Below are 18,206 nucleotides of genomic sequence, written 5' to 3' on the forward strand. Positions count from 1 at the left end.
GAGAGGAAGGTGCGGCCCTGGGGCCGGCGGGGTGGGGAGAGGCTGCGTCTCAGGGCCACCTTCTGCGGGGACACGGTGTCACGGGGTGGCGGCTCAGACCTCGGGGACCTGCTTGTCCCGTCACTGGCCATGGGGCTCAGCCCTTGGGGACCCACCTGCCGCGTTGCCGGAGGAAGGAGCTCCTCGGCGGGTGCCGGGGCTGGGGGTGCCCGCGACAAGGGATGGGGCAGGATGGGTCCGGGCAGGATGGGGCACCCGGCACCCCTCGCCCAGGGCAGGGGGTACCCCCGGCGCTTGCCCCACCTCCCCGCCTCCCAGAGCGGCTCTCTCGGGAATTGGACCCCCCACGCAGCCCCGGGAGGGGGCCCGGCTCTGCCAGCTGCCCCGCGGGGCTGGCCCGTGCCCAGGAAGCTGCCGTAGCTCCGTGCCAGCCCCACGGCAGAGCCTCGCCACCCGCCTGGGCCCCCCAGCCCCTCCTCACCCCCCAAGCTGGCACCCACCGAGCGGGGGGGCGGGGGGGAGCAGCGAGGAATGCTCTAATTTAGAAGCCACAGCGCCAGGGGAAGAAGGGGTGCAGCGTCCTCCCACGCAGCCCAGCCGTGGGGTCCGTGGGGCAGCGCCCGTGGGCCCAGCGTGGAGGGAGCACGGCTGTTCCCGTGGGAGCGGGCCTCCGTGCTAATAAGGCTTCGCTAACGAGCTGGCGCTGTGCCCAGGCCTGGGGCTGGCTGGAGTAAAACCCCGGGCCCGCGGGCAGGGGGAGAGAGGGGCCCGGGCTAGGGGGGGCTCCCCCCCTTCCACGCCATGCCATGGGAGAGGGGCTGGGGGGCTTGGGGCTGCCCTCGGGGGGGTGCTGGGGGGGCACTGGGGGCACCCGCTACCCTGGCACCGGGCACGGGAAGCCCCCCAGCCCCGCTCCCACGCGTGTCCCACTCCCCAGGGGTCCCGCTCCCACGGGTGTCCCCCTCCCCGGGGGTCCCGCTGCCCCGGGCCGGGCCCTACCCCCCCCGCCCCGGCAGCGCCCCCGCGGGCCGGGTCCGTGCGTGGGAGCGCAGCGCCCCCTCGCGGCCGCCGAGCCCTGCGCCCCGGCGCGCCGGTCCCCCGTGGACCCGCCGCCCCCGCCGGTGCGCTGCTGTCCCCGCCTCCCCGTGCCCGTGTCCCGGCGGGCGTCCGTGCCTCTCTGTCCCCCTGGGTGCGTGGGAGTGTCCGTGTGTCCCTGCCATCCCCATGTACGTCTGTGCACGAGCACACTGACCCTGTGCACGCGTGTCCGTATGTCCCTGCCGTCCCCATGTACCTCTGTGCACGAGCACACTGACCCTGTGCACGCGTGTCCGTATGTCCCTGCCGTCCCCATGTACCTCTGTGCACGAGCACACTGACCCTGTGCACGCGTGTCCGTGTGTCCCTGCCGTCCCCATGTACGTCTGTGCACGAGCACACTGACCCTGTGCACGCGTGTCCGTGTGTCCCTGCCGTCCCCATGTACATCTGTGGACGAGCACACTGACCCTGTGCACGCGTGTCCGTATGTCCCTGCTGTCCCCATGTACGTCTGTGCACGAGCACATTGACCCTACGCACGCGTGTCCGTATGTCCCTGCTGTCCCCATGTACGTCTGTGCACGAGCACACTGACCCTGTGCACGCGTGTCCGTACGTCCATGCTGTCCCCATGTACGTCTGTGCACGAGCACACTGACCCTGTGCACGCATGTCCGTATGTCCCTGCCGTCCCCATGTACGTCTGTGCACGAGCACACTGACCCTATGCATGCGTGTCCGTATGTCCCTGCCGTCCCCATGTACGTCTGTGCACGAGCACACTGACCCTATGCATGCGTGTCCGTATGTCCCTGCCGTCCCCATGTACGTCTGTGCACGAGCACATTGACCCTACGCACGCATGTCCGTATGTCCCTGCCGTCCCCATGTACGTCTGCGCATGAGCACACTGACCCTGTGCACGCGTGTCCGTATGTCCCTGCTGTCCCCATGTACGTCTGTGGACGAGCACACTGACCCTGTGCACGCATGTCCGTGTGTCCCTGCCGTCCCCATGTACGTCTGTGCATGAGCACACTGACCCTGTGCACGCGTGTCCGTATGTCCCTGCTGTCCCCATGTACGTCTGTGCACGAGCACATTGACCCTACGCACGCGTGTCCGTATGTCCCTGCTGTCCCCATGTACGTCTGTGCACGAGCACACTGACCCTGTGCACGCGTGTCCGTATGTCCCTGCTGTCCCCATGTACGTCTGTGCACGAGCACACTGACCCTATGCACGCGTGTCCGTATGTCCCTGCTGTCCCCATGTACGTCTGTGCACGAGCACACTGACCCTATGCATGCGTGTCCATATGTCCCTGCTGTCCCCATGTACACCTACGTATCCATGTGCATGTCTGTATGTCTGTCCATGCTGTTCTGCTGTGCATCCATCTGCACTGACACTGTGCCTGTGTCTGTATGTCCACACTGTCCTGCTGTACGTCTGTGCATGCATGTGCACTGACTCTGTGCACGCCCGTCCATATGTCCGTGCTGTCCCACTGCGCACCTGTGCATTCAGACACACTGACCCTGTGTGTCTGTGTCCGTATGTCTGTGCTGCCCTGCTGTAGATGCGTGCAACCATGCGCACTGACCCTGTGCGTGCACGTCCATATATCCCTGCTGTCCGCATGTACGTCCGTGCATCCATGTGCATGCGTGTCCGTGCCGTCCTGGGACGCTGCGCACCAGCCCCTCGCCCGCCCCAGTGACGCCCGAGACGTGGGCACATTCACATCTTTATTCTCACTGCCAGGGGCTTCGCCGGCCGGCCTCCTCACCAGCACGGGCATCGCCCCCACGGATAATTTAAAAGCGTCGCCCCCCGGCACGGCGCAGGGGTGGCCACGGGGCAGCCGGGCTGGGGACAGGGACGCCGGGGACGCGCTGCAGCCGACAGCCCCGGTGCGACAGCGAGGGTCCGCAGCGGTGCCCCTCACTGGTGCCGGGTCGCGGCCCCCCCCCCGCGCCCCATATAGATATGTACATTATACAGAGCTACCCAGAGCAACACAACACATTAAAAAAGATCTACTCTTATATACAGTATTTATAAAAAGCATCCCAGCCTCCACCACCCCGGTAAAAAAATACGTCTCTTATGTACTTCGCCACAAGACAGCCCCCCCCCAGATGTGCTGCCCACCCTGCCGGGTTGCCCCCCCCCACGCTGGGAAGGGAGGTGGGGGGGTGGGAGAGCCACTTTCTGGGTTTTGGCATGGTGTGGGGCATCCCAGCAGCATGGATGGATGGATGGATGGGTGGGTGGATGGGTGGGTGACTGGGAGAGGGCTGCGGGGGCCTGGGTGCTGGCCCTGGGTGCAAGGCTAGCAGGGCCAGCTTGGGTTGTGGGGGTGCCCATCACCCTGGCATCTGGGCATGCAGACAGGGGGGTGGCTCCGGAGCCCCGAGCTGGCCCCCAGTGAGCACTGCTTGCTCCCAGCCCCCTACCTGCACCCCTCGGGGGGGCCAGGCCCCGGGCAGCCAAGCCACAGCACGGGCAGGATGCCAGCGGGCACCAAGCCCCCGGTGGGCATGCCACCTCCCCGAAGCGATGCGGCCAGTCCCCAAGCATGACCTGGGGGTCACCGGCGTCCCATCCGTGGGCACCGAGAGCCGACCGTTCCCCCGGCAGGCTCAAGAGCAGCGGGCTGGGTACGGCCAGCCGCGGTGGCAGGACCACACTTGCCCGCGGGGGCCGGGGTGCCCCCGTGATGCCGCAGCAGTGGGGTGGCATCTCGCCAGGGACCGGGGGATGGATGGCAGGGGAAGAGGGTGGGTGGCTTGGGCATGGGCACTGCCACAGGTCCGACTACCCCGCTAGACTCCAGCCCCCCGTAGACACTGTTCATCAGGGCTCTCGATGCTGTCGGGGGGGGGCCAGAAAAGTGCCCTGGTCCTCGGCCCCCACGGCGGGCAGTGCCCCGCGCCCCTGGCAGTGCCCGCTGCCGGCGGCTCTGGGTGTGCAGAGACGAGCTCCACCTGACAGCTAGCTCCCGGTGAGGTAGGGCAGTATTATTCTCCCCATTTTACAGATGGGGAAACTGAGGCGCGGAGCAGGAAAGGTACCCGCTGGAGCGGGGTGGGGGCACGGCACCTGCCCCGGGCTCGCTGCCCCATCCCGGGCACAGGTCGGGGGGGTCCCCGCGCCTGCCGTGGCTCATGCCCCCTCACCACCGCCACGGGTGATGGGCAGCGACGGCGGAAGGTCCCCAGGGAAGCCCGGCAGGGCCGCGGCACGGGGGCTGAGCCCGGGGCCGGCTCTCCCTGGGGCACCGGTGGGTGGGGGGAAGGTTGGCGTGGGCACCTGGTGCTGGCTAGTGGCTGCCGCCGCTCTTCCCCCCCCCCTGTGGCCCAGTCGATGATGATGAAGCTCAAGCTCATGACCATGAAGAGCACCCCGAGGAGGGCGAAGCAGGCAGCCTGCGGGGACAGGGAAGCAGGTCAGGGACAGCCAGGGCGACAGGGTCCCCAGCCTAGCCTCGGGACCCCCCCGTCCCCGTCGTCCCCCTCCCACGCTTACCAAGATTTTGGGGGTGGAGCGCAGCGGCTCCTTGTCCTTGGGCATGATGCGGATGTAGAAGATGGCGGGGAAGATGAAGATGAGGCAGGGAGCGGAGGTGGCACCTGGAGCAGACAGGGACAGAGCGGGCAGGGGGCCCCCGCCCCACGGCTCAGCCCTGCCAGCCCCGCTGCCGGGCCAGGTCCTGTCCCCCCGCCTGCCACCGCCTGCCCTGGCAAAGCCTTCCAGGAACCCAGGGACGCCGTGTCCTGGCCCTGTCCCCATGCCCCTCCCCGCAGCCAGGGCCTTGGCACGGAGCCGGGTGCCGAGCGGGGGGAGCCCGGCTTGGGGGATCAAGGGAAATACCCAGGGGAAGAGCAAGTGCCGGCCGGCAGCGTGGCAATCGGCCGGCAACCCCTGCGGGAACCAGCTTGCCGGGACAGGGACAGGGCTAGGAACCCCCCACACGGCACCTGGTCCCAGCACGGTGAGGAGGGGAAACTGAGGCATGGGGGGGTCAGGCAAAGCCCAGCACCAGGCAGGGCCAGGGGCTGGCATGCTGCCCACGATACCCGGTGCCCGCGAAGGGACAGGAGCGGGGTGCTGCCACGCACCGATCATGCCGAAGATGCCAAGGATGGAGGGGGCAAAGATGACCAAGAGGTTGATGAAGGTCAGCAGGACCACAGCGATGGTGACGTGGCGGATCCAGCTGAAGTCCTTTCCTTGGAACAGCATCTGCTGGATGGCCCGGCGCACCTGGGGACAGGGACGGGCTGTCATGCTCCATCCTTGAAGCCAGGGCCCATCCCATCCCCGGTCCCCACAGGCCTGATGGTCCCCAGCATCCCTTCCCAGCCCTGTCCCCACGGCCCTGCCAGTCCCCGTCACCCCTTCCCCTGTCCCAGCCCTGTCCCTGACACCCAGCCGATCCCGTTCCCCAATCCCTGCAGACCCACCGATCCCTGCCGCCCTGACCCCGGGCTTCGGCCCCATCACTGCCTCAGTTTCCCCTCCCAAAGCCCCATGAGGCCACTCACCGGGAAGAGGACGATGGGGACGGTGAGGGTGACAGCCGTCAGCACGGCCACCCGCACGCACAGGATGAGCACGTCGAAGGGGTCCACTTTGTTGTACGTGTGCAGCAGCTCCGACTCCACCCGGCCTGCAGGCACCATCGGGGAACCGCTGGGTGAGCCCCAACACCGCCACCCCCCCGGTGCCGGCATGTCGGCACGGCCCCCAGCCCCCTCCCCGAGGACTCACCGTAGAACGTGAGGTAGCCGAAGAGGGCGGCCAAGAAGTACATGAGGTACATGACCATGATGGAGATGTTGGAGATGCACTGCATCTTCTTCTTAGAGGGGCTGCAGGGGACAGCGGGCTCAGCACGGCCCCCACAGCCCAGCCCACCCCGCGGCACCCTGCTGGCACCGAGCACCCACCCAGCAAGGAGGGGTGATGCCGAAGCACCCCGGGGTGCACGGGGGCTGTGCAGAGAGAGGGGCTGCGTCCCCGTTCCTGGGCTGTGCGGTGGGTTGGATCGCCCACCACCAACCAGCCACCCACCCCCCCACCCACCCCAGGTTGCATCACCAATCTCCCGGGGGTGATATCACCCACTACCCACCCACCCATCCCAGGGTCCTATCACCCACCTCCCCACGATGCCCCAGCGCAGGTCCCACACCCGGATGGTACCACCTTTGGGTGGGTGCCGGACGAAGCCCACCCCTCCCCGTGGGTGCCCCCACCCAGGACTCACTTCTTCAACTCGGTGTAGATGGGCAGGACCTCGGGGTGGCAGACGAAGGCAAAGGCCATGATGGGGATGGTGTACGCCGTCTGCGTGACAGAAGGGTGGCTGAGCGCCGGGAGCCAAGCTGGTGGGTGCCACCAGCGCCGGGACCACCCACCTTCAAGGGGCACACGGGGTGGGGGCTCAGCCGGAGCCCCAGGGGTGCATCCCAGGTCCCTACCTGGGAGTTCAGGGTGAAGAAGCTGGGGGTGCAGGTGCCCTGGTCAGGCGCCTGGAGGACGGTGTAGCCATTCTGGTAGTCACTGGTGCTGACAGGGGTGACGTTGAGGCTGCCCGTGAGGTTCCCCTCCTGCTCGGGGAGCGGGCAGGGGATCTGGAACTTCTTGTAGATGACCTGGGGTGCGGGGGACATGGGGACGGTCAGTGCCCGGTGCCACCACCCCCCAGCACCGGCCGCCCAAGCCAGCACCGCACCCAGCGGGAAGGTGGCCCTGCAGGGACCCCTCTATGGGGCACCCTTTGCTGGCGGTGCCCCGCAGCGATGCTGGCCCCCCGGCCTGCCCCTGCCAGGGTGGGCAGCGGGCAGAGCGGGGCAGCGGCACGTGGAGGGGCCGTGCGTGCCGTTCTCCCCCCGGCACCCTCTCCCTTCCCCTCTCCCCAGCACTCGGCTCCTTCAGCCAAAAATAACCCAGCAGCGTGACAGCACTGCCACGACATCTCCACAGCCCGGAGTGCCCACTGTCCCCGCTGTCCCCACTGTCACCATAGCACGCAGCCTGGCCGAGCACCGGCAGAGCCACGCACGCTGGCACAAGGGATGCTCGGCATCCCAAGCCGCTGGCACGTGCCAGCAGGTACTCACCGAGATGAGGAAGAAGCCCATACAGCTGAGGGAGAAGCCACTGGCGTAGCCGAGGTAGCCTAGGGAGGGAGGAGAGCAGCCGGTGGGTGCGGGCAGGACCCTCGTGCTGGCTGGGTGTCCCCTCCTTGCCCACCACCCCCAGGCTGGCATCGTCACCCTGCCAGAGCCCCGGGGTGCCGGACCCTGGTGCCACAGGCGGCATCCCCCTGACTTACCCAGCTGCTTCATGAGGGCCAGGGGCAGGATAATGGTGACGGAAACCAGGATCACCAGGTAGTTCCCGTTCATGTACCAGTCCCTGGAAGCAGACGGCCTGCTCACCGCCCCGCTCTGCCGGGGCACGGGACGCACAGGCAGCCATCGGCGGGGGGGGCTGTCTGCCATCCATGGGGACCTCGGAGCTGGCAGCTCCAGGGACACTGGCATCCCCCGAGGCTGGCAGCCCTGCTGCGCTGGCATCCCCAGGGACCCCTGAGATGGTGTCCCTGGGGACCCCTGAGGCCAGCATCCCTGGGGACCCTTGAGCTGGGGTCCTACCTACCCCCCATAGTGGTGCACCCCCAAGGGCTAGAGCTGCTGTGGGCAGGCTGAGAACTGCTGTTCTCAGCACGTTTGCCTGTGGGCAGCCTGGGGTACCGGCATCTGCAAGGTGCTCAGCCAGGTCCTCAACGCCCCAGGCAGGGGGAGCTGCTCCCGGCCGCCGGTGGAGCAGGACCCCTGCCCAGCCCTGGTCTCATGTGCAATCGAGTGCCCCAGAGCACCCAGGGTTGAGCCTGGCTTGGACGCCCAGTCCCAGACTGGTGGAGGTCCCAGTGGCAGCTCTGCCCAGCATCTGCCCGGCTCTCACCCCCCATGCTGCCGGGTGGGGATGCAGGAACGGGGTGGAGGGGACCCATTCCCAACCAGAGCCCCCGTCCCCCAACCCGCAGCCCCGGGCTCTGCTCAAGGAGGAAAGCCTGATCCCAAGGGGATGTGAGGAGCAGGGATTGGAAGTTCAGCCCGGTTTAATCCCACCCAGGGGCTTATTCAGCACTGACGGTTATCAAAAATAGTAGTGGCTTAATGGCACTAAATCCCTGCCATGGGCTGCACAGCTGGAGACGAAGCCCCGGCGCCTGCCCGGGGGAAGGCATGCAGGCAGCGCGGGCAGGAGGCACTCACGTGGTCTTCTCCTCCAGGTTAAGGAAGGTCTGGATGACGAGAGGCACTTCGGATTTGACGATGTACAGGTAGCTGGACATGGCTGCGGGGCAGACCAAGGTCATGCTGCGCCAGCGTGCTCCGGTCCCGTCCCGTCCCTGCCCCGCCGCGTCCCCCCCCCAGCCCCGTCCTCACCTCCGATGTTCTGCAGCGTGATGGCAATGGCCGCGGCCAGCTTCCCCGGCGTGCCGAAGGCTCGGTAGCCCAGCTGCTCGTAGGCACGGATGCCTGCGGGACAGGGAGCAGTGGCGGGGTGAGGGTCGGGAGGGGACCCCCCCGGCACGGCCCCGCTGGGGACCCGGCACTCACCCACGATGCCCGAGGACTTGAGCAGCAGGTGGATGGAGTAGCTGGAGAGCAGGGCCACCGCCGTCAGGAGGAAGCTGCGAGAGGACAGCACCGTCACCAGTGGGTCACAGCACCGGGCTTGGACACAGCCGTGGGGCAAACCCCATCCTGGCAGGCCACCCGGCCCCTTGCCTTGGCACCAGCTGGGTGTTCACGCGGCGGATGGGCCGCAGGGTGTGGGCACCCCACAGCCGTGGGGCTGCCCTAGCCCCGTGGGTCCATGTCCCCACACACAAGGGGAGCCGGCACCCGAGTTCTTTGGGTCACATGGGGAAATCTGCTCTCGTATTAAGGAAGTTAAGCCTTCATCCTCCTCCTCCTCCCCAGTGGGGCACAGCACCCAGCAGGGGCAGACAGGCTCATGCCAGGGACGGGCATTGCTCAGGCAGAAGGACACCAGCCCCTGCATCACCCCAAGCCCAGGACTCCTTCCTCGCCTGCATCCCTGGCACCCACTGATCCCCTTGGAGGAGCCCCCCACACCTGGACCCCCCCACCCGCGCCCACAGAGGTGTGCAGCACTCACAGGAAGAGGATGATGCCGGTGTTGGCCATGGCATAGGCCAGCCCCAGGATGCCGCTGCCCATGATGGCATTGCTCAGGTTGAAGACGGACATCCCAAAAGACGTCTTCCCTTCGAACTGCACGCGTGAGACACAACGGGGAGGGGACGCACCGGTCACACCGTGAGCTACCCCCATCCCACCACCACCACGGTGCCCGTGACCATACTCACATCGGTGAAGTGCGTCTGCTTCTTCTCGGCGCCATGAGGCAGGAACTCCTCCATCTCCGCTGTGCCAGACTGGTTCTCCTCAAACCTGGCCGCGGGAGGGAGGGGGGTGAGGCCGAAGCAGAGCCGGTGTCTGCCATGGCCCTCCCTGCACCTGGGCAGCACTGGCTGGCATCGTAACGGCAGGGAGCAGCCGGGAGGACCTGCCAAACCCCTGGCACCCCTACTTGTCCCAGGTCCCCTACCTGTCACCCGCCAGCGAGGGGACGGCGGAGGCGGTGAGCGCGGTCGCATGCTTCCCATTGGGCACCAGCTCCACCATCTCGGCCTGGAGGGGCACGTCCGTGGCGTCCATGGCGGGGAGGTGGCTGGGCTCGCTGCAGGCTCTCCTCAGGCTCTGCAAGAGGGGGGCAACAGGGGGCCGGCTCTGGGTGGGAGCACGGGACGGGCTGGCGTGGGGTCCCACAAGTCCCGCATCCACCTGGGATGCCGGAGTCGGGTTCAGCACCAGTGCTGGTGGCACCGCAGGGACGGGCACCCAGGGATGACACGGATGCCTGGCCGGGCATCACCATGGCTGGACTTCTCCCTTCTGCCCGCTCAGCACACAACGCCCCACGGAGCTCACCCCAGCTCCGACAGCCCCACGAGGGTCCTCAGGTGGCACTGTCCCCTGGCCCTGCCAGCCATCCCACAGCCCACCCCGCGGGGCCGCTCCGCTCCCCTGCCCGCAGCACGGCACCAGCCCAGCCCCGGACCCTCCGTCAGCGACGCCTGCCCACCTCCGCTCCCCTACCCGCAGCTCTCAGCTCCGTGCCTCAGTTTCCCCTCCTGGAGACGGCTGCCGACAGGCGAGCGGGGGCGTTTGGGAGGGCAGCTGGGGACGGGGTGGGGAGCTGGGGGACCCCCCCAGCCACCGCCGTTACGTAAAGCCTGCGGCACTGCCCGGAGCGAAGGGATCGCCCGCGTCCCGCTGCCCCGGGGACGGTGCTGCTGGGGTGCCAAGGCAGGGGGCTCAGGGGCATGTCAGGGCCGGACAAACGGAGCAGGAAAGAGCGCAGGGCCGGGAGACAGCTCCTTGGCAGGGGAAGGCGGCCGGGCTGCCGAGCGCGGGATGCCTTGGCACGCCGCACAAAGCTGCCTCTGTGCGAGCCCCAGCCCTCCCCGCCCCGCTGGGAAACGGCACAGGGTGGCTTTCTGGGGCAGGCTGGCAGCCGGCGTAGGGTCCCCCGCCACCCTGGGGGGCTGGGGTCCTGTCCGGCCGGCTGGGGGGGCTCCACATCGGGGCCACGTCTGGCCGAGGGATGACGGCACCCGGCCCGAGGCGAGGGCTGGCCGGGATGCGGTGCAGTCCCCGACCCCCGGAGGATCCTGCTGCCCCATCACCCCGGTGCCGGGGGTCCCGGCGGGTGCCCATCTTTGTGCTCCCAGGGGATCGGTGGACCCGGGGACCAGGCGAGTCTTCCCGCGGCACTGCGGGGGCAAGAAGACACCGGGGACAGCAGCCCCCCCCCCCCCGGCACGCAGGGGAAGGATGACATGGCGGGGTGCGGGTGCCAGCACCTCCAGGCTCCTGAGCCGCTGCCCTGCCTGTCCCTGCCCATCCAGGCCACCGAGGAGACCAGGCAGGGTCATCCCAGGCCACGCGCCGGCTGCCAGCACTGCTGGGGGGGCCGAGCCCCCAAGGCTGGCCCCGGGCGGGGGGGGACACGGCTGGGCCACCCTGCCTGCGGCACCCAGCCCGGCGGGGAAACTGAGGCGAGGCGCAGGCCAGCGGGGACCGGAGCAGGGAGGCTCAGCCGTGCGGGGGGAAAAGAGGAAAGCGCGGGGCGGGCGCTGGGCGATGATTTATCCCCTCTGCTAGGCCTCTGCTTGGGCCGGATCCAGGCACGAACAAGGCTGCCAGCACGTCCAAACGCCGCCGTTAACTCTGCGCCTTCCCGCCGCCGCGGGCGGGCATCGCCGAACCCACCGCTCCCGGTGCTGGGCTCAAGAGGGGCCGCCAGATCCCCAGTGCTCCATCACCTCCCCGAACCCCCCCAGCACCGCCGGCCTGCCCGCAGGCAGGGCTCCGCTGCCTCCCACCCGTGGCAGGCAGGAGCTGCCCCGCTCCCCCTGCCCGCTCCCCCACGGGCGCCGGGGAGGCTGGGCGCTCTCCTCTGCAGCCCCTTTCTTCTCCCAGGTTATAATTACACCTCGCAGGGCGGCTCAGGAAATACCAGCTTCTTCCCCCGAGTGCCTCTCGGAATAGCAAGCGGCACGGCCGGGCTCATTTCGCATGCACCGGGCTTAGCACCGCCACCCAGACGCTTCCTCCCGCCGGGCAGCCCTGGCACAGCCCTGGCACAGCCCTGGCACAGTCCCGGCACAGCCCTGGCACAGTCCCGGCACAGTTCGCTGCCACCTCCCCGGCCAGCCCCGGCCTTTGCCCCTTGGCCAGGGTCTCCCGGCAGCGGTGGCCGGGGAAGGGGGGGGGGAGATGAAAGGGGAGGGAACGGGAGATGCTTCGATCGGGCAGAGCGTGCCCTGCCTGTCGCTGTTTGCCTTGCGATAAGGCTGGGCAGAACAGCAAATACATGGAGTGGCGGATGGCCCCGGGGGGGTGGCGTGGGTGTCCCCCCCCCCCCAGGGCTGGGGGCAGCGGGTTCACCCCTGTCCCTGTGTGCCCACCTCAGCTGGGGACCTTCTGTTCCGGGCAAAGAGCATCTCCCCGGGGATCTCTTCCCGTGGCCTGCCGGCCCCGAGAGCCCCAGCCCACCGCGGGGCTGCCGTGCCGCCACACGGACGGGATTGCTGCCGTCCTCGCTGCCGCGTTGGGCAGCACGTGTGCCGCCTGGCATCGTCCCCCTCCTGACCGCCAGCCCCAGTGCCCGCTCGCCCACCCTGACGGCATGGGCACTGCCACATGCGTGGGCACAGAACCCCCCCCCCCCGCCACTGTGGCACCCTGGGCCATGTCCCTGGGGGTGCTGAGCCAGCTGCACCAATTTCCTGGCGTGCGCCTCTCCGCTGCCTGCCGGCTCTGGGTGACAAGGACGGTGACAGCCTCGCTGCGCCGAGACCTTCCACCTCTCCCTACCCAGTCCCGGCTCTCCGGGGCTGCTCCTGCTCTCCCGCCGCTCGGAGACACCAGGGACATGTCCACCCCACCAACCCTCCGGCACGGCCAGGCAGCCTGAGCCGGGCCCCAGTGCCGTCCCGCAGCCCCCCCCCGCGGGGAACGCCGAGCAGTATGCATAGGGCGGCACGTACCCTCCCCGCCGGCCACGTCTGCGCACCAGGGGAGGCTACGTTTGGTCTCGCACGCCGCGTCCCGGCCAGCACAGATGCCTTCCCCCGCCTCGCCGGGACGGGGACACGTGTGTGGGGCGGCAGGGCTCCCAAATCCCTTCCCTGCCCTGGCAGGCAGGCAGCAGGCAGCCCTGGGCTCGCTCCGGGGGCCGAGGACACCCCAGTCCTGGAAGGGGCTGCATCCCTCCACCCAACACCTCGCTTCCACACAGACTTTATTTAAAAGGTGGAAAATCCCAGCTAGGAGCAAGGCACACCCGGGAACGGGCGGGCTGGGGCAGCGGAGCTCTATCGGCAATGCCAGCGGAACGTGTCGGGTGGGGGGTCCGTCGCACCCGACAGCGTGGCGAGGAGGACGCGTATCACCCTGGGAAAGCCCGGCCCTTCTGCTGTGCCGGTTCCCCCAGCCAAGCCTCGGCATGGCACGGTCCCCACCTGAGCACACCGTGCCGGTGGGAGTACGGCACGCGTGGCAGCCGCCGCCTGCCAGCCCTGCCCGTGCCACGCGGCACCAGCCCGGGGTGCGATGACCCGCCACGTCCCCGCAGCCCATGACGCCCACCCGCGAGCACCCACTGCTCTCACCCGTGGGGGACGAAGGCGCCGGGTCTCCCTGGCAGCGGCTGGGTGCTTCCCCAGGCCAAGGACCCCCGCAGCGCAGAGACCCCCTCCCCATCTCCTCTCCCTCTGCAGATGAATCCCGGCTAATCCGCCCCAGCTGGGGCCGCGGGACTATTCCGGGTGGTAATCCGGCTTTAGCGCCGAGCCTGCCGCAGCTGCCGGCCTGCGTGCTAACAGCCAGGTACCCCACTGCTGCCGGTGTGTGCCGGGGGGCCGGCGGCAAGGCCCCCCTGCCTGTGCCCGCCTGCCCAGGTGGCTGTTCGGGTTTCAGCAGAGCCGGGCACACAGAGGTCTCATGTTCCCTGCAGCTTCGCTGGCGACAGAGCCCTCCCAGAGGGACAGGCAGCACGGGCAAGCAGGCAGGGGCACCCGCTGTGTCCCCCCACTGCCATCAGCCCCCAGCCCTGGAGTCCCCCCCCGCACCGCTGCTGGGCGCGGGGTGACCCCCGGCCTGGGGTCCTCGGTCAGCCCCCAGGACCGCTGCTGGGCTCGAGGGGGTGTGGGCAGAGCTGGGGCAACAGCCCGAACCTGAGGGGGTCCCTGAGCATCACCTCGCCGGGGAGGCTGGCCCCAGGAGGGCAGGCACACACAGCGGGGACCCCCCCGCACCTCCCTTTGTCCCCCCCACAGAGAACCCTCCCCCGGGACGGCGCTGGGAGCCCGGGTGCTGGGAGCAGAGCCAGCCCGACCCTGCGGGAGCAGGGCCTGCCCTTCCCCCCAAGCACGGGCAGACGTGGCTTCCCCCTGACCTGCCTTCCTAAAATTAGCACCCCAAACCTGTTTTTAAACCTACGGCATTTCTCCCCCCGCACCTCCCAGCCAAGCAAAGGCAGTGCCATCGTCCCACCTCCCTCGGGGGCAGCAGGCACCCAGAAGGGCAAATTTGGCTACGCAGGGGCACGGCTGTGCACCTCGCCTTTGGGGTGAGGGCTCTGGGGTGTACCCCCCACGTGCATGGGGACACTGGCAGCCGTGGGGAGGGACGACTGGAGACAACCTGCCCAGCGCGTGGCTGGAAAGCCCCTCGGGGTAGCCCCACTGCAGACCCTCCCCAAATAGACCTGCTGGAGACCCTCACGAGATAGCCCCACTAGACAGCCGTGCCAGACAACCCACTCGTGGTCCCAGCAGGAGCTGGGCGGCGCGGTCACCGGTCCTGGGCTCACCTAGCCCCAGGGCAACCTGGGGTTTCAGCCCCAAATACCACACCGTGGCTCAGCCTCAGGCTAGGCGATGCCCCCAGCGCTCCGGCCAGAGCAGAACTGGCAGCAGCAAGAAGGAGCAAGTGGCTCTCGAAGGCACTGTCCTGGCTAGCTGGGCTGTGGCGGCACCGACACCTGCCCCGGCAGCTCCAGACCGTCCCCACCACACCATGCGGGGAGCGGTGTCCACCCGGGGTCTTCCCTCGAAGACCACAAGCAGCACCTCTGTCCTCGGGGATGGCTCTGCCCGATCCTGGGGACGTGCCGGCAGGCAGAGCGTGCTGGTGGCTGGCCTGGCTCGTGGCCACCAGCCCCAGCACCATTCAGCAGCAAGGGACGTGCCAGGGTCTGAGACACACCAGGGAGGGGAAAGGCACCACAAGGAAGGGGGTGGCAGAGCCAAACATCACAGGGGGACATGGGGACGGTTTTCCAGCACCAGAGCCATGGTGCAGCTCGGCCACGGCAATCCCGTGCTGGTCGTGTGCCCCAGGATGGGGCCACAGGACAGGTACCAGCCACCACCACCACGCCACATCCTCCCACATCCAAGCACTGCTACCAAGGCGAGCTGGGAAGAGTGGTGGGGAAACTGAGGCATGGGTCTGGAGGCCAGGGAGCAGCAGGGGAGCCATGCCCAACACCAGGACAGCCCAGGCTGCCACTGATACAACCCGGTGCGGAAGGAAGGTGTTGAGCCCGTGCGAGACGAGGTCAGGCAGCAGAGGCAGCTGGCAGCATGGGGACGGGAGCAGGGACGGGGACAGGGTGGGCGCAGCGCGAGGCTGGTGGCACCTAGCATGGCTCTAGGGGAGGCCGGATGGGACAGCGGCTTGAGCCCAAAGCGTCTCAGCCAGCTTTAGGCTCGATGTTGGAGGTTGCTTTAAATTTAAAGCCAGTGCACTGCCCGTCAGGAGCTCAGGGCCACCAAGGGAGGATGGTGGCGCAGATGGCGGCATTGCAGGGACTGACAGGCAGGTAATGCCTAAAAAAAAACCACATTAGGTTTTCTATCGCGCCTCTGGAGATGTGTTTTGCCTTGGAAGCAAGACGCTTTCCAGGAGTTCCTGCTCCCTAAAACACACCATGCCTAGGTGGGACGATGTTGAGGGGTCGACGGCAAAAAATCCAAGCTGCCATTTGCTGCAGGCAGTGCTGGGGACACCAGGAGGGGCTGGCCTCGTGTGCCCCCCACCACCCCGGCACCCCCAGCACAGCAGTCTGTCCCGACCAGGGGCCGCGACCTGCCGAAGCCCTGCGGGACCACCGCTGCCCCCAGCCCTGCCACTCTCACCAACGGGCCATCCCGCCACCCTGGTGTCCGCTCCCTGGTCCAGGGACAGCAGGACCACGTTGGTTGTCCCCCCACCGGCACGGGGGACTCAGCCAGCCCCGGACCTGCGTCAGTGGCCAGGGAGGCGTGCGGCGGCCGAGACCCACGCGGCGAGGAGGGCCGGGGGCACGGGGGGCCCGTCCCGTCCCCAACCCGCCTCTGTTTTCTCAAGGGCTGCATTTCCAAAGGAGCCCGTGGGATCCCGCTCCTTCCCCCCGTCCCCACGCGCCAAGGAAAATAGGCCTTGCCGGTGCCTGTTTGTTTGCCGTGGCTGCGGCCCCGGCGTGTGATTACAGCTGCAGCACGGCCGGGCGCTGCGGGGCCCTTTGCGCCTCGGCCAGGTTCCCCCGTGGTGCCGGCACCCCCCATGCCGTCCCCGGGTGAGCCGGGGTGCCCCTGCTGTCCCCCAGCATCCCTGGCCACCGGGGCCAGGGCACGCCGGCGCTCGGTCCCTGGGGGACAGGGCAGCGTCGCAGGGTACAGAGGGCTTTCTCTGGGGTCCCCCCACGAAGCCGGGGGGTGAACGCGTGCCGGTGGCCGGCAGCAGGGACCGGGCAGGTCTAACGGCTCAGCTTGGGCTTGATCCAAACGCCAGTGGAAAATTCCCCGTCTCCTCCACGGCGGCTCGGTGCAGCCATGCCCTCCGCAGCCAGCCAGGGCTCAGCCCCGCGCCAGGGCTCTGCCTTCCCTCCATCCCACCTGCCGGGGATTTGCCGGGTCCCCTGGCTCGCCCGTGCCACCACAGAGCCAGCCCCCGCCACGGGGAGCCCGAGGCCAGCAGCTGCCTGCTGTGCCTCAGTTTCCCCTTGGGGAAGGTTTCTCTCCGGCAGGACATTTGCAAGCCGCCCTGGGCAGAGCAGGCCGCCGTGCCGACTGGCACGGGACACGCGTGGCCGGTGGGAACGCAATGTGCCGCCTGCTTTTCCACACTGCCGTCCTGGCCAGCCAGGCTCTATAAATACCCCAGCCTGGAGAAGCACCACACGCACAACCCAGCCAAGGCCCGGCAGCGCCCGTGGTGGCCGGCATCGCTCTCCCCAGCCGTGCCCCCCGCCGTGCACCGCTCCTCGCCCCAGTACCCTGACACCCGATCCCGGCTACGACCGCTTCCAGCCTTAAGAAACATATGTTGTTCCCACGGGGGATTAAAAATTGAAGCAGAAAAAAGGGAAAGAAAAGAGGGTTTGAGGGTTGACGTTGTTATTATTATTACCAGCAAAGCGGGCGGTGACGCCGAAGCCCCCCGGCACCGCGCCGCAGGCAGGAGGTTTGCCTGGGCATTTGGGTGGAAAGGGTGCGAGGCAGCGCTCTGCCTTCCCTCTGCCCTCGCAGAATTTGTTACCCACCCGCGGGAGGGTTTCAGCAGCTGGAGAGGGAAGTGGCAGGAGGAAAGCAAAGCAAACAGCCCCGGGGCGCTGCCACCTGCCAGGGCAGCCGGAGCCCCGGAGCCTTTCCCCGGTGCTACCGGGGGCCGGCGGGGGAACTTGTCCGGCTCCGGGAGGAAGAGGAGGAGGAGGAGAAGGGGAGCGCCGGGCTTTGCGGGAGGAGAGCGGGGCCAGGCGGGGGGCGAAGGGAGATGGGTCCGGGGGGGGGGGACGGGGGACGACGGGACACGGACGACTAGGGGGAGGCGAGCCCCCGGCAGCCTTGAGCCACGGAGTTTCTCGAAGGAGAAGGCAAAAAGCACGGGGGTGCGTGCAACTGGGGAGACTGGGAAGGACTGGGGGGGGGGGGCGACTTACCTGCCCCCGTCTCCGGCGGTGCCTCTGCTGCGGGCTGGGGCGAGCAGCCCCCGGTGGCCAGCCCCGCGGTGCCGCGGATTAGAGACTATCCTGCGGCCGTAATCCCGGCCGAGCCGGAGATTAAACCGGAGCCGGGCCCGCCCCCAGAGCAGCGGCTCCCAATCTCCGCGCCGCCGGGACAGCGTCAGGGGCAGCGCCGGGGAGTGACCGGCCGCGGGGCGGGGGGGGGAGCGCACCCGGCCCCGGCCCCGGCCCCGGCCCCGGCCCCGCCTCGCCCGCCGCCCCATCGGCTATCGCCGCCCCACCGGACCTTGGTGCCTCACCGGGCATGGCCATCCCCCGGGCATCACCCACCCACCGGGCATCGGTGCCCCACCGGGCATCGGTACCTAACCAAGCATCCCCACCCCACCGGGCATGGCCACCCCACCCGGCACCGGTGCCCCACCGGGCATCGCCGCCCCGCCGGGCATCACCACCCCGGTGGCCATCGCTACCCCACCGGGTATTGACGCCCCACCGGGTATCCCTACCCCGAGCACCCGGGGGCTGCTGTCGGA

General features: G+C 68.7%; 1 protein-coding gene across 2 annotated transcripts; it reads right to left on the bottom strand.

Moving 5' to 3' along the window:
• Positions 1-2,779: 2,779 nt before the first annotated feature.
• SLC38A3 (solute carrier family 38 member 3) lies at positions 2,780-17,778 on the bottom strand. 2 transcript variants are annotated; one of them, XM_029996091.2, is made up of 16 exons: positions 17,647-17,778; positions 9,703-9,854; positions 9,461-9,545; positions 9,250-9,365; positions 8,685-8,758; positions 8,511-8,603; positions 8,337-8,418; positions 7,391-7,473; positions 7,176-7,234; positions 6,534-6,707; positions 6,320-6,399; positions 5,821-5,921; positions 5,595-5,719; positions 5,169-5,313; positions 4,576-4,679; positions 2,780-4,475 (listed from the first exon to the last, which is right to left on the bottom strand). In XM_029996091.2, exons 2-16 carry the CDS (start codon positions 9,810-9,812, stop codon positions 4,068-4,070), a joined length of 1,839 nt encoding a protein of 612 aa, XP_029851951.1. In that variant the 5' UTR covers positions 9,813-9,854; positions 17,647-17,778; the 3' UTR covers positions 2,780-4,067. The 2 variants fall into 2 exon arrangements, with proteins under 2 accessions (XP_029851951.1, XP_029851952.1); XM_029996092.1 differs by lacking the exon at positions 17,647-17,778 and adding an exon at positions 10,240-10,355.
• Positions 17,779-18,206: the final 428 nt, after the last annotated feature.

Source organism: Aquila chrysaetos, chromosome 20 (assembly GCF_900496995.4).
Source record: "Aquila chrysaetos chrysaetos chromosome 20, bAquChr1.4, whole genome shotgun sequence".
In the NCBI taxonomy this organism is placed as follows: domain Eukaryota; kingdom Metazoa; phylum Chordata; class Aves; order Accipitriformes; family Accipitridae; genus Aquila; species Aquila chrysaetos.